This window comes from Beta vulgaris, chromosome 6 (genome assembly GCF_026745355.1).
Source record: "Beta vulgaris subsp. vulgaris cultivar EL10 chromosome 6, EL10.2, whole genome shotgun sequence".
Classification (NCBI taxonomy): Eukaryota; Viridiplantae; Streptophyta; class Magnoliopsida; order Caryophyllales; family Amaranthaceae; genus Beta; species Beta vulgaris.
The window spans coordinates 28,605,238-28,620,675 of NC_079207.1; the positions used below are offsets into that span (position 1 = coordinate 28,605,238).

General features: G+C 34.4%; 1 protein-coding gene across 2 annotated transcripts; it reads right to left on the reverse strand.

The window, feature by feature from the left end:
• Positions 1-6,360: 6,360 nt before the first annotated feature.
• LOC104908430 (uncharacterized) lies at positions 6,361-11,406 on the reverse strand. 2 transcript variants are annotated; one of them, XM_048647337.2, is made up of 6 exons: positions 11,083-11,406; positions 9,872-10,016; positions 8,792-9,044; positions 8,532-8,698; positions 8,242-8,382; positions 6,361-6,999 (listed from the first exon to the last, which is right to left on the reverse strand). In XM_048647337.2, the coding sequence occupies exons 1-6, from the start codon at positions 11,109-11,111 to the stop codon at positions 6,655-6,657; spliced, it is 1,080 nt and encodes a 359-aa protein (XP_048503294.1). In that variant the 5' UTR covers positions 11,112-11,406; the 3' UTR covers positions 6,361-6,654. The 2 variants fall into 2 exon arrangements, with proteins under 2 accessions (XP_048503294.1, XP_010695847.2); XM_010697545.4 differs by having other exon boundaries at positions 9,872-10,039; positions 11,083-11,405.
• Between the last annotated feature and the right edge of the window lie 4,032 nt (positions 11,407-15,438).

Below are 15,438 nucleotides of genomic sequence, written 5' to 3' on the forward strand. Positions count from 1 at the left end.
CATCAATACTACTTTTTGCTAAATGTTCATTTTGAATTCTCTAAATGAGCAAAATTCACTCCTACTGATCATTTGCTCGAATGAGCAAACATTCTCAATAGACAAACTCTTCTACTCAGTTAAGAAAATGAGCAAACACTTTTGCCCAAATGAGCAAACGTTTTCGCTCATTTTCTCATATGAACATAATTATTTGCTGATTTTAAAGCTGCAGTATTAATTTCAAATGTAGAACTAATTCCACTATTGATGAATTCGAAAACTTCAATATTTGTTTTTGCCATTGATGAAGCCCAACTTTCTCAAATCACATTTTGGAGTTCATCAATTTGATTTACCACGATGAGAGAGAAACAATGAAGGAGAGAAATAATGGGGAGGAGAAAATTTTTGAGGTAAGAGAAACAATAGCAAAAATCTAAAACTAGTGTTAATTCTTAAATGATCGTTATATTATCGATATTTAATTCCGTCCTTGAAAAATTCTAAAACTCTAATGTTGATTCTCAAATTTGAAAATAATTTCTCTATTGATGAAAATCGAAGTTCCACCATTTGGTTTGGTCATTCATTAATTTCAATAAAGGTTGCAAATTGAAAGGAGCAAGAAAAACAACGTAGGAGAAAAATATGGAGGTGAGAGAAATTTGGAGGTGAGAATCAATGGAGGAGACAGAACTTTTAGGTAAGAGAAATAATGGAGGAGAGAGAAAAATTGGAAGTAATAGAAACTAAGAAACAATAAAGAAATAGAAGAGTAATGAAGATGAGAAAAGGAGAGAGAATTAATTGATTAGAATTGAGTAACATTTTACTCATTTAGATAATTTATTACAAAAAACGTCCTTGGGTGTATCATGATGAGCATGATACACCTCCGTGTACCATGAATAATGGACTCGAGAGACATAATAGAATCAACAATAATGGATGAATATAAAAGTTATAATGCGAAAAATGTTTAAATACGAAAGTGGTAGTAATATGAATATCTTAATATTAAAGTTGGCCAACTTAAGAACTAGAATGTGTAAAATTAAAGTGTATATATATATATATATATATAGAGGCAAGATCACATGAAAATGTTCCTTACATGAGAAATGAGAATGAATCTCAACCACACGATTGGTTTAGAGTTACAACACTTATTCATTAGAGTTATATTCCTCTTAAAAATTTGAATTCAAAAAAATTCTGTTTTTTTTTTTTGAATTTTTTTTTCAAATATTTTGTTTTTGGAGTTACATCACTTTTTCATTAGAGTTACATCACTTAATCATAAGAGTTACATCACTTATTCATAAGAGTTATAGCGTGTAAAATTCATTCTCATTTTTCATTGGAGTTACAACACTTATTCATTAGAGTTATATATATATATATATATTAATATATATATATATATATTATATATATATATATAATATATATATATATATATGACTTTTGTTGAATAGGTTGAATTGTTTGAGAAAGGCTTACACCTGAAAGCTGCTGAACCAAATCAAAAACTAAAAGTCAGGAGCTTGAAATTGGTGTACTGACTTTGAAAGTATGTCAGAAGCTCAAGTTAGAAGCTCAAGGCAGAAGCTTCCTCGGGTTATGTGGGTAGCAGCAGTAGAGAAGAATCATATTTGTACCATGTGAGTTCCCTATCAAATTATAAATGTTTCTTTTTGAGATTGTTTTTAATTTACAGAATTTTTCTTTTCTATTTATAGTAATATCGATTTTTTCACCTGATACTCCCGAGTTTTCAAAAAATTCACCTGGTACCCTCCATGTTTTCAAAATTTACCAGGTACCCCTCAGTTTCGAACTAATACACTCAGATACCCTTAATGACTCACAACGTTAACCGACGTTAGTCACTAACCATAATTTCCTGTTTTAAACCCTAATTAACCTCCTAATACTACCCTAAACCTAACTTCTACCTCTAATCCTAACTCTGACCTCTAATCCTAACTCCTACCTCTAACCCTAACCCACAACCCCACCACCCACTCCCCAACCTCCCACCACCCCTACCCTCCCCCCCACCCCAGAAGTCCCCCCTCCCTAACCCCCGAGCCCCCCCTCCCCACCCAGTTCAGTTTAGCAGTCCCCCTACCCCTCCCTCACCATCATGCCCCCCCACAGAACCACCCCCCACCCCGTGCCCCCACAACGCCAACTCGCTTCCATTTTCGCACCCCTCCACCCCGCCCCTAACCTCCGCAACCCCCTCCACCTGTGAGGCGGTTTTAGTGCGACGACAACTGTAGTACGAAGCAGGGGAGAGGCGAAGCGAGGGAAGTAGCGAGACAGAGGAAGAACAGGGACACAAGGGCCGCAACACTGGACGACGAAGCACTGACGGTGGTCAAGGCGGTGTCGTGCAACGGCAACAATGATTAATGCACAAAGTAGAGGAGAGACTACAGTAGTGGTTGTGAGAAAAGAACCACTGCAAGGAGAGAGAAAAAATTACAGCAACGCCGCTGTGAGTGGAGGGCGCAGGGGTGGGGTTGCGGGGTTATGGCGCGGGGTTTAGCTCGGGGGTGGGGAGGGGGCTGCTGGGGTGAGGGAGGGGGTTGTGGGGGTGGGGAAGGGGCAGGGGTGGTGTGAGGGTAAGGGAGGGGTGGTTAGGTTTAGGTTTAGGGTTAGGGTTAGGATTAGAGGTTAATTAGAGTTGAAAATAGAAAATTAGGATTAATGACTAACGGCGGTTAACGCCGTTAGTCATTAAGGGCATTTGGGTGTATTTACATAAAAGTGAGGGGTACATGGTGAATTTTGAAAACATGGAGGGTACCATGTGAATTATTTTAAAACTCGGAGGTACTTGGTGAAAAAATCGTAGTAATATGGTATATCTACTTTTTCTTCTTTCTCTATTCATATAGTCCACTTTTTAATTTAAATAACCCATGCTAATTTGAAGTATTATTTTACAGGACAAGTATACCCCAGGGTATGTTGCTATTGCTAGGGCAAGATACCTCAAGAGGAGATGAAAGAGAGTTTTGGAGGAAATTGTTTGATCTATTTGTTTGTACGAAATACACAATCCACAATACAAAGATGTAGGTAATGTCATAAATCATGATACATTTGTTTGTACAAAATACACAATACACAATACACAATATAAAGATGTAGCTAATGTCATGGGAAGTTTCTTCTTAATTGATTAGATATACCAAAAATATATTAATCGACTATTTTATACCAATTTTTTAGTGACACCGATATACAATATATTATTGTGAAGGGAGTAACTTTTTGCCTTAAATATATCAATTTTTTTTTTGCAATTCAAAGTTATTGAAAACCAAAAAAAAATGGTGATTGAGATACAACCTAGTCAAACAAAACTAGAGGCCACAAATGGCCCAAAACAACATAAATTAAGACAGAAAAGAAACCCACGGAAGCTACAAGCAATCTCAAGAACTTAACTACTGAATGAGGAGACTTCTTTGCTGCTCATTACAGTTACAAGCAGTATTAAAAATGATCTCTCTTACAAGCGTTTGTACTGGGAGATTGCCACTGTCAAAAAATTTCATGTTTCTTTGCTTCAAAATGGCATACACAGTCTCAGTGAAAAGGATCATACACACTTGAGCATCAGGCTTCTACTGCTTTGCTTTGCCAATCATAATTCTGCTTTCATCATCAAAACAGGAAGGATTATGATTCACTTTGATCTATTGCATCACCTTAGCCCACACTTCAGAGAAGTACCTACACTGGAAAAATAAGTGTTGCACAGAGTCAACTCCGGTAGAGCATAAACAACAAACCAGGTCACAACCAAAATTCCATCTAATAACTCTATCACAAGTAGCAAGTCTATTTTGAAGGGCAAGCCATAGAATAAACTTACTTTTTAGACTTACATGATTATTACAAATTAACCTTCTCCCATTAACATGGTCAAACCTGCCTTGAAGGAGCCTAGAGGCTTTTTAGATGCTAAATTTCTCATTCTTAATGACAGACACCCAACCACCAATATCATTAATCAAATCCCTGGATTTTACAATCTTCCTAAGGATCCAAGAAATGTTGTTACTTTTAACAACATTGTTAATCTTAGCCCTTCTTAGATAGTAGGCATTAGTCCATTGAACCTATAGCTTATTTGCTTTAAACAAGATAGCTTAAGCATAGCAGCTTGATTCCACACAACCATGTTTGTAAGATTCTAGCCCCATGCCACCTTAGGATTAAAGAAGGTATGCCAAGAAACATGAGCTCTTATAGACATCAAGAGTTTTTCCTGCCCATAAAAATCTTCTACAGACCATCTCAAAAGCTTTGATAAGCTTCTTAAACATAGGAAAGATATGAGCCTAGTAGTTTTGCATGCTGCTAAGTATACTTCTAATTAGTTGCAGTCTTCCAGCATAGTTGAGAGATTTAGCCATCCAAGACTGAGCTCTACTGTAGCTGTGATTTTGTCAACCTGAATCTTGCATTGGGATGAATCTTTCATCAAAAACAATGATATTAAGGAACTTGCATGACCTACTTTTAGGTTGCTCCTGCTGGCAAAATCTTACCACAAGTGGTATGTGATCAGAAATACCTCTAGGAAGGTAATTAATCATAATGCCAGGGTAAAGTTGTAGCATATCCTCATTAATATACCCCTTGTTAATCCTACTTGAAATCCTCCTGTTACCAGACCCTTTATTGTTCTAAGAGAAATACAATCCACTACTTGGCTTTTCAATAAGCTGAGACTCCAGCAAAAAGTTAGCAAAATCATGAGTTTATGCTTCACTTACATTGACTCCATTTATTCTGTCCGCAAAACTATTAACTGCATTGAAATCACCTAAGATGATTATAGGACCTGAATAATCAAATATGATGTGCATTAGATCACTCCATAACTCTCTTCTGTCACCTATAGTATGTAGGCCATAAACTGCAACTACAATGAACACATAGTTCCCTCGCTGTAACCTATAAAGTCATGCATTTCTCTGTGGTCCTCAATAGTATAATTTAAACCTCTCCAGGCCTCCAGCCAAACCGAATTCCCCCTCTTGAAGAGAAGTCATATTCATTACTCCAACGTCAGTGATCACCAAATTTTTTCGGAATTTTTTCTCGCTTTAGTCCTTCTCACTCTGGTTTCAAAAAAAGTACAACAAAAAGTATTATGTATTAGTAGAAAATTCTTGACTTCATTTATTTTAATAGGGTCATTAAGACCCCTAACATTCCTAGGCACAAGCTTCCTCATGATAAATAGGGATTTAGTCCCCTAGCACCCTCAGGTTACTAAGAAGAGAGTAAAAGTCCACCTTTTGGCTAGAAAGAATATTTAGGGCCCAAATTCCAAAAAACGGTTGCATATGATTGACTGGTGTTTACCATCCAATCATTGTCTGCCACTTGTCAAGGTATGATTGCCTGACCAATCAGGTTCCCCTATTTTAAGTGACCTCAAATGGCAGCATTCAAGACCCCAACACTATAGAAATTCTCTCTCACTTCCTCTACTTTTCCTTTTCACTCCTAGTATCTGACTTAAGTTTCGAAGGGGGAACCCCTACCCAAACAACCTGGGTTGGTCCCTACTTTTCCAGGTTCGAGAACGGAGCGCAGGTTCGAGAACGGAGCTCAGGTTCGGGTTTCGAGATTCAGACATCACTGCACAAGTCTTCGTTGAAGAGCAGTTGAAAGATAGGAGTTTACTTGCCGATCAAGTAGCCCAAAACGATTTGCTTTTTCCCGCACTCCAATACTCTTCTTTCGACAATAATATCTTTAATTGTTTATAGGTAAAAATTAGAAAAAATTGATATTTGAAATCATTGCATTGAGACGAATTTAACAAGACCCCACTTGACTATGTTTTTTCTTACATAATTTTGAGAGAAAGCTTGTCAAAGTTGGTTGATGAATAGTGCCCAAATGAGAATCTCGTAAAGCAGAGGAAGTATATAGTTGTTTTATTTTAATTTTTTTTAAAAAACTTGTTAAGTAGTCATTAACAAAAAGTGAAAACTAATAAGTAATGTGCTACAAAATCTTAGCAACTTGTTAAGCCAAGTTTTATGATGGTCAAAATCGTGCAAGTTATTTATCCGCAAAGTCGTGTATGAAACGATTTCATGACGGATTTGACAGCCAAAAAGTTCATCAACCAATACAAAAAGTTACAATTTGTGAACAAACTAGCTATAGTCCTATAGAGCTTTTTTTTAATTTTTTCCCACCTGTTACGTAGTTAGAATTTATCTATTTCTTCAATATTTTGAAAAATGGCTATCACTGGGTTTCACGCTTCATAAAAATGTTAGTTCTATTCTTGTAAACAAACAAAAAAAAGTATCAAGATATTGATTCAGCTCAATGAACAACTCAAGGATGCAATTTTCTTAGAATGGAGTAACATTTTGCCATAGCTTTGTCATTGCAACAAGAAACAACATGTGAATCAGTTCCAGCTCTAACATCTTCACATTTACACTCGAATCTTACTGCGGCCAAAGGCTACCTTGTAGCCTTTTGAGTTTTGACATCAGCAAGACAGGCGAAAACCCCCTTCGATTATCCCAGGCTCAGCTAATATACACACGAGGCAAATATAGGATCGATCATTTACACAATCAATGACACTGTACAACTTATTTGGTTTGACATTCATGTACTGAAAGTAATTTGTCTTTCCCATCTTTCAGGCTCATAAGGGGTCGCAGTCACTATTGTCCTACCCTCCAAGGAGGGCAACTCGAAATCCAGTGGGATCTTATGGTGCCAAACAAATGCATTTTCATCATTGTACTTTTTTAGCATATCGGAGATTTTGTTAAGTTCATTTTTAAATACTTCTCGCCACGACTGTTCCCCAGGCAAGTTCTTTGCTTTACTCATTGCACGGTTTAGAAGACCAATGGCAACTCCCACTTGCTCCGCGTGTTTGTAGCTTTCAGCAAGGTGTCTATAACTGCTCAATTCATGCAGAGTGCTGCAAGAAACTATAAAGTCCTGCAAACAGAAAAAAATGCAGCAATGACATATATATCAACAGAGAGCAACATAAAAACAAACAATTGTAAGATCAGAGCCCAAGCAGCTTATGCCATCATGTGGGTTGCAGGGTTGGGCACAATTCTTAAGAAAAGTAAAAAAGTAGTGGAGAAAAGAAAACTACTACGTAATACAAAAGGGAAGAACGAAAACTTTCCAAAAAAGGATATGATGCAATTAATATCCAACTTCTATGAATAGGAGATGATGTAATAGAAAAATAAAAACGGATGATAAAGTTCACAAGTGTCTCCTCTTTTGAAGTGTAACTACATCATGCAGCAAGTCATGCATGGGATGACAAATTGAGATCTATGTTTTTGGGCGATTAGGGGACAATGGGACATTGTGTAGGTTCATGTATCACTTTACATCTGTACTTCTCAATTGATTGTTCGTATGTCACGCTTTTATTATTTCGAACATTTTCGACTGAGTATATGTCTAGAAGCACTTCAATGCAAATTATCGAAATTGTTGCTTGTAACAGAAGTGTAAAAATCAATAGTGAATTCATCAATATAGATTTCTAAAGAAAACCATGACTTCTAAACTTTGAAAGATGAATGCTAAAACATTGGGTCTTTGATTCGAGGATTCTCATCTTCTCTCTGATTCCTGTGTTTTTCTTAAAAGGGTAAGTGAAACATAGTCATATACATGTACACCTGGTGCAAATCATTTTTCATATGGCAGGCACCAAGTGGCAAAGTTCTATAATACACAATTTCTATTCATTAATGGTGTTGATGAATTTATTCTTCCTTGTAAATGTTGGCTAAATTTCATTTTGTAAAATTTTCCTCCTCTATAAGGAGAACATAATCCGAGAATCCCCCTTGCAAAAGCATCTTTAACACATTCCATGTCCCTTACAGCATATTGTTTTCTTCCATTCATTATATAAGTAAATGACAGCAACAAGACATATTATTAAGTATTAACATGAGTTCTTTCACACTCAATGGCTAAACTAGTCTCGAATTCTTAAAACAATCAATTGAATTTAAATTCTATAGAACTTTATGAATCAGGAAAAGAAGATTTAACAGAAAGATGATGATGTTTGTTTAATGCGGACATGCTCATATATGAGAGAGTTCAAAGTGGCATTGAAAAACCAGTTTGGTCATAGAGTAAGCCATTGGTGACATCTTGATACTTGAAGGTCCTTAGTAAGGCAGGCAAGGATGTACTTACTAGAAATCGACGAGAAATATCTCTAGGTCCAGGTTGCAGAAGAGAACTTGCTTCATCCAATAACTGTGTAACACCATAGTGCAATTTTGCTAGAAGACCAGCAGACAATCCCTGCATTTCTCCCATTTTTATGGCTATTGCCTATACAGTAGAAAGAACAAGTTGCTACACTCTATTATAAAATCACATTGAAGAAGTTGAAATCGAATACCTCAATGCATTTCTGCAAAAATACATAAGAAGATGAAAGAAGATCAATAACATCTATACAGTGAAGCTATAAAACTAACCTGAGCTTCCGCCAAGCAAATATTATTCATGGCAAAAGAGACATTGGTTGCAGTCTCAGGTGGCTTCTCCGGAGGCAAGATAGATTGCAGCAATGGAAGGACTTCATCATTCAAATGTTTGTATATTCCAGCTGCTTTTCTCAGAAGGCAGGCAGACTTCTGCTTATCTATTATAATGAGATAAGTCAAATTCTGAGTATAGGAACAAATAGAAAATTGATAAACATGCGAGGTTGAGATTATGCTACTCATATTCTAACCTTCTGAAAGAATTTCAAAAGCCTGCTCACGAATAGTTACACCATAAAGGAAAAGGATCATCCCAAGTTCATACTTCAGACTATTAATTTGAAAAAACTTTGGACCACCAATTCTGAACCGCGATGAGCTAACGGTGCTGCTCCACTGTATTCTCAGCTCTGAAATCAACAAATTCTTGTTTCGACTAATCGAATCAACTTGGATAACAAAATTCTCCAATATTGGCAGATACTGTTCCAATTTCTGAATATCCTGAGACATTTAAAGAAAAATGTTTTCCTCAGAGACAACTAGTTCTATCAGAGACCTAACTAAGCAAAACAAGTGCCACATTGAAGGAAGTAATGAAAGACCACCTAACTATCATGAAAGTGAAGTGTTCATATTTATTTGTCTATAAAAACCAAGCAGCTGCTAGTATTAGTTCATTCCTACAACAAACAAGAACATTACGTTCAGTCATGGGAAAGTATAATACATATTTGTTGGTGAGAGTTAATAGGCAAGTATAGTTACATACTTACATCTGCCTATCATCTTGTTGCTACACACATTCAGCTATGTAACGTCTTGTGCCAAACAAGAAGATCCAAATACAAGACATTTAATCGAAACAAAAAAAAAGTAAAAGTTACAATAATTCACTGAAAATTAGATATACAGGAAGAAAATGACCATCAAATGCAAAATCTAAAAGGCTATTTTTATGTTATGGTACAAGTTACAACTATATCTCTCACACCCCATATTGGCCATATCTTCCATTCACATAAGTTCTTAACTAATGGTGTGCATGAAAAGCCAAGCCAAAAAGATATTAGGCCTGGAAGGAGAGCCCTGGAAGGAGTCTGCATAACTAGAAACTTAGCAAACCAGATAACAAGCCTTATTGGTTATATGATGGGAGAGCCCACAACTGAAAATAGCACCATTGCTTGAAGTCATCTAAATGATGAAAACAACCTCGCTACTTGCCTTGACTAATTAGGGAAAAGGTAGCAGCATCTAGCTCTCACTAGACCTACCAAGAGGGGAACCCTTACTAGGTTGATTATCCAAGAACTCGAGCAAATCTTTACCTGTTGACTACGAGAAGTCAGCCCTCCAGACATCTCCCTTGCTGTAGCTTCTGTGATGCAGCTGGTCTCGTTGATAGATTCTTCAATTAATCTACGCCTTGCAGTTAGTTCTTTCATATGCTCAAGACTAACAGAGTCAAGCACACTGAATACATTTTCAAATACAATCTGTGGTCAAACAAAAACTAAAGTTTAATAGAGTTCAGACCACATTGCAAAATTTACTTACTACATAGAAATTAATAAAACTACCCATTATGTAACATATATAGACATCAATTCGGAAGCCATTGATCATGTCTACCAATGTCGACAGCAATAGAGAATGCATGATGATGACAAAGAAATACAATAAAGTATGCTTAGATTTTCAATGTTCCGTTCTTTTCCACCCAGCAAAAATTTCTCGATCTATCACATATAATAATTTAATGAAAATGTAAGCGTGGGAAGAAACTACAATTCAAGGCTATTAGTTCTCTCTGCCATAGTAAGTACGATATAACGTCTGGTTTCCAATGAGTCTATAACGATTTTTCCTTTTTCTTTTTGCATTACATAAAAGGGATGAATTGAGAAACACATATATCTTCTGTCACAGAAAAAAACACTGACAAATCAAGGTCACAAGAATATTTCCGAACTGTTTGCAACCCAATACTCATAGTGTCCATTCGAATTACACCCAGAATGTACCATATTCTCCAATCTCTCTTCTTCTTTACTTTGTTTCCTCAATGAAACAACAGACGGTTCATGTAATATTTTGTTCTTAGCCAGTATAATACCTCAAACAATACCCTCAAGTTTATGAATATCTTCAATCAATGGCTCAATACAACCAATCATCAATTTCTAGCAGATGAAAGTTGATTCAATTGCATAAACCATTTAACTCCAAATTATGTTCTACAAATGCCAACTTAACAAAAGGATTCCTGGGAACATAACCCAATTCTGGAAACAGTCTCTTCAATTATTGAAATAGCAACGATCACCAAGTTCTGCACAACCCAATTACCCAAAACTCCATGAAGTCATTTAATTCACAAAAATCAGCTAATTCCTCCAACACCTTAAAGAATAAAAATTCAATTGTAGATAATATAATCACAACACTTCAATTTCATAAACTGGGAGAAATAATGAAATAGAGATAAAAAAAAAAAAAGTAGCAAAATTGGCAGAAGATGAAGAAGAAGGAGAAGTACCCTTTTGGTTTTAAGCCCTGAAAAACCATGATACTGCAGCATCATCTTTGTTGTCTCTCTCTCTCCTCTCTTCTTGAACAGCCCAAAAGAGGTTTTTTTGCCAATAAATATAAACCCAGAAAAAAGAGAGAAATTAGATAATAGTAGAGTGAAAATTGATTATAAGTTGCTGGGAAATTCCAATTGTGATCGAGAGAGAGGAGGATGAATAAAATATCAGTGTTAAACGGCCTCAACGACAATGAAGAAGATTTCCAAATTCCACCTTTCTACTGAATTTCGTCGTCTACTTCAGGATGATCGGCTTTTGAACGCGGGAGGGAGATTTAGGGTGCGAACTATTCAATTTATTGGACCTGAACTTAATGAAACTTATCTGAACTGAACTTATTGAACTTGAACTGAACTTATTGGAACTTATTAGACCTGATTGGACCTGATTCAACTTATTGGACCTGATTGAACCTGATTGGAACTTATTGGACCTGATTGAACCTGATTGACCTTATTGGACCTTATTGGAACTTATTGACCCTGATTGAAACTTATTACACCTTATTGGACCTGATTGAAACTTATTAGACCTTATTGAACCTGATTGAAACTTATTTGACCTTATTAGACAAAAACATTGACCATGAATAACATAAATATTACCACTAACGTAAATACTATCCCTCAAAATTTTTTATGGAATATTAATTATTATAATTCGTCCTTTAAAAAATAATGATTATTAATTATCTCTTATGATAATTAATTTAACAAAAAAAATTAGTATTTATATATTTGCCTATACATAACTTTCATCACTAATATATCTAATAGTGTTGTTTTGATTTTATAAAACACTAGTAGAAAATCAAAAAATTAATTTTATAAAATACTAGTAGTTATTAATTTAAGTTGGGCAAAAGACAGTGAATTTTCATTGTAAAGGGCTTGATTATGGGCCTGATTCTCCTTTTCCTAATCAATGAAAATAAGCTGAACATTTATTGCTAACAACAACTCCTTCATTCATTTCTTCAGCTTTCTTCACCTTTCATTTATTTGAATGTTACTAGAAGAAAGAGAAAAAAAATGTTCAAAGTCACAGTAGCTTCAACACCTCTAAGATTTCTTCTCATTACTTCTCCTTTCTTCTCCTTTATTCCTTCTGTTTTTTCTTTTTTTTGTTCAAAATCTGCATAACGCGAAGCCATTCTTCGTCCTTCAATTCTTCACCTGAGCAGCTTGTGAGCCGTCGCGCCTGTGCATTCCAGTTTTTACCACCATTGCCGCCTACTTTCTTTTATTGTACAGTGAGGTTCATTCTATTTTTGAGGGAGATATATTGCATGTTGAGATGTAAATGAATCTTATATTAATCAGAAGAAAAGTTTCTTCAAGCATTAGATATTATAAAAGTTTCTATTTTTTTCGAATATACTATTAAGCAATTACGATCGTAGTTGTATATCCAAAATTAGAGTTATCCATAAGAGGGGGAAAAAGGTCAGTAACTAAATTGTAGACAAATTGAGTTGAACAAACTCTTGAGTTCAGTTGAAAGCTTGGATTTGAGCTCAGTTTGTGCTCAACTCTGTTAAATAAGCTTGAATGTGAATTGTAAAGTACATAGCTCGGATATGTCTGGCTCCTTTTACATTGCTAGTTATTGGTGATTTTGTTTGCATAAATTTTGTAGGGGTTGTTTTGTGAATTGTAAATTTTGTATTGGTGATATGTCTGGCTCCTTTTAGAGCATTTTAATTATCGACATTCTTCATTATGTGGGACTGTTGAAAGAATTTTTGGTGTACTAAAAAATAGATGGAAGATTCTAAGAATGATGCCGAAGATGGATGATGCTTACCAGTTGGCTATCATCGTGGCAACATGCACGCTACATAATTTTATTCTTTACATGATTTAGGAATTCCAGTTTCGCAAGTAGTTGAAACCATGGAACCAAGAGCTGATTTAAATTTGACTGACAAGACGAGAACAAAGAATATGGAGATAACTCGGGCGAAAATTGCAGATGAAATATGGTTGGCTGTTGATGAGAAAACGTATTGATTGAAGAGGATGATGTAGAAGATGAAGAAAGATACTCCGATGAAGAAAGATACTCCAGTGATGATAATGAAGCAATCAATGATAACATTTATATCTTTCATAGTTATTAGTAACGAAAACATGTTATCTCTAGTTATTTAAAGACGAATTGCAAAATATTGTAATTATAATTATTATTATTGTTAACCTTAATTATTTGACCATGATTATAATATTATTCGATACCAATATGAATAATCAAATAATAGACAATAATACAAGTATAATACTATACATTGTGGTACTTTAATAAAAAATCTAATAATAACATAATCAGCTAATAGTAATATGAATAATAAAATAATGACATAATACAAATAAATAATAAAATAATAGACATAATACAAATAAATAATAAAATAATAGACACTAATACAAGTATAATACTATATAATCATTGTGGTACTTTAATTAAAATTCTAATAATAACATAATCCGCTAATAGTGATATGAAATTATGAATAACAAAATAGTGGACAATAATACAAATGTTTATTAAACATTGACTATTTGGACCTTATTGGACCTTTAGACCTGATTGGAACTTATTGACCTTATTAGACCTGATTGAACTTATTGCACCTGATTGGAACTTATTGCACCTGATTGGAACTTATTGGACCTTATTAGACCTTATTGGAACTTATTGCACTTATTAGACCTTATTGCAACTTATCTGAACTTATCTGAACTTATCTGAACTTATTGGACCTGAAACTTAATTTTTTAAGTTGAACAGAACGCACCCTTACTAAGTGACGTTGTCTACCTATACTTCCTCTCTTTAGGAATAGTTAGCACAAATTTATACTTGGTCTTTAGAAGTATAATATTTACTATTCACATCTTACACTTTAATTATCTTTAGTAATTTATATTTTAGGAATAAAATAGTAATATGAAATCTTGTTAGATTTGTCGCAATTTATGTTATTTTAATATTATTATGATTTATGAAATATAATATGGATGCCCATTATACCCCCGTTAATGCATCCGGGATATTCTAGGGTTTTGTTCTCCAAGCAAATACCTAACTATTATATTATATTATATTATATATATATATATATATATATATATATATATATATATATATATATATATATATATATATATATATATATATATATATATATATATATATATATCGGACTATATGGAAAAATAGAGATAACACTATTCTCTTTTCTCTCTTCTCTCTTCTGTTTATTTACAACACGTTATCAGCACCAAACCCTAGCCGATTGACCAAACAAGAAACCAAGGAAATCATCTGTCATTGAGGTAAGGTTTTATCACTTTTGTTATTAGCGACTATCCTTATTTGTTGGATTTTTGACTAATTATTATAAACAAAGGAACTGTATGAACTTTTGATTATGTTTTTGTTCTGCCGCAATTTTGAGTCGGTCGATTAGTTTGTATTGCATGGCTTCACTTTTGTATTGAGTCGGTGGATTAGTTTGTATTGCCGCATGTTTTATTCTGCACTGAACTCTTGTTGGTTGTTAATTCTGCACTCAACTCTTGTTGGTTGTTAATTCCAAAATCTCTAGTTATTAATATGGATATGCTTCTTTTGTTAGTTTTAGTTCTAGGGGTGTCAAACCAAATGCACCCTATTCTTGATTGTTCTCTTTTGTTTTGGTTTGGATGTGTCGCTACATAGGGTCAAATAGATGCTAAATATTATGTGGATACTAATGTTGTATGCTAGGGACTTGGGTAGATTTTAATTAGTTCTGCTTAGATTTAAAGTTTCATGTTATCACTATGCAATCATCGAGTGCTCTATAGAATTGTGACGTGAAAAAAAAAATATTCATTGCATTTACGGATGGAGGAATAAGTTCTCACTCTCTTCCCATCGTGACCTTTGTGAATGGAATACAAATGTTTTTTTTGTCATTATATCTCTAGGTGAAAACAAGCGCATGTTTTTCATATGAGCACACTATTTATTTTGCTTGTTTGTTATTAAATTTAATTTCAACTTGGTGGTATTATATTAGACTTGATTCTGCAGATGAAAGCCTCGTTAGTTTGGTTACTATTGGTTTTTTTTTGTTTTATTCCTGTGTCTAAAACATGTATCATATTATACTGGATGTATATCAATACTATAGGAACATTATTTATTCGAATTATATTCTTACATTCCCTAATATATGAATTCCTTAAACTACAATATTGAATTACAATTTGATATGAAGTCCTAATTTCGCAATATTCACTTGTATATAGTGAACT

Excerpts from the sequence above, each read along its gene's own strand:
- LOC104908430 (XM_010697545.4), bottom strand. The coding sequence starts at position 11,127 with ATGATGCTGCAGTATCATGGTTTTTCAGGGCTTAAAACCAAAAGG. Across the intron at positions 9,045-9,871 it reads TGACTTCTCGTAGTCAACAG|GATATTCAGAAATTGGAACA; the intron begins GTAAAGATTTGC and ends TAAATGTCTCAG. Across the intron at positions 7,000-8,241 it reads ATATTTCTCGTCGATTTCTA|GACTTTATAGTTTCTTGCAG; the intron begins GTAAGTACATCC and ends TTCTGTTTGCAG.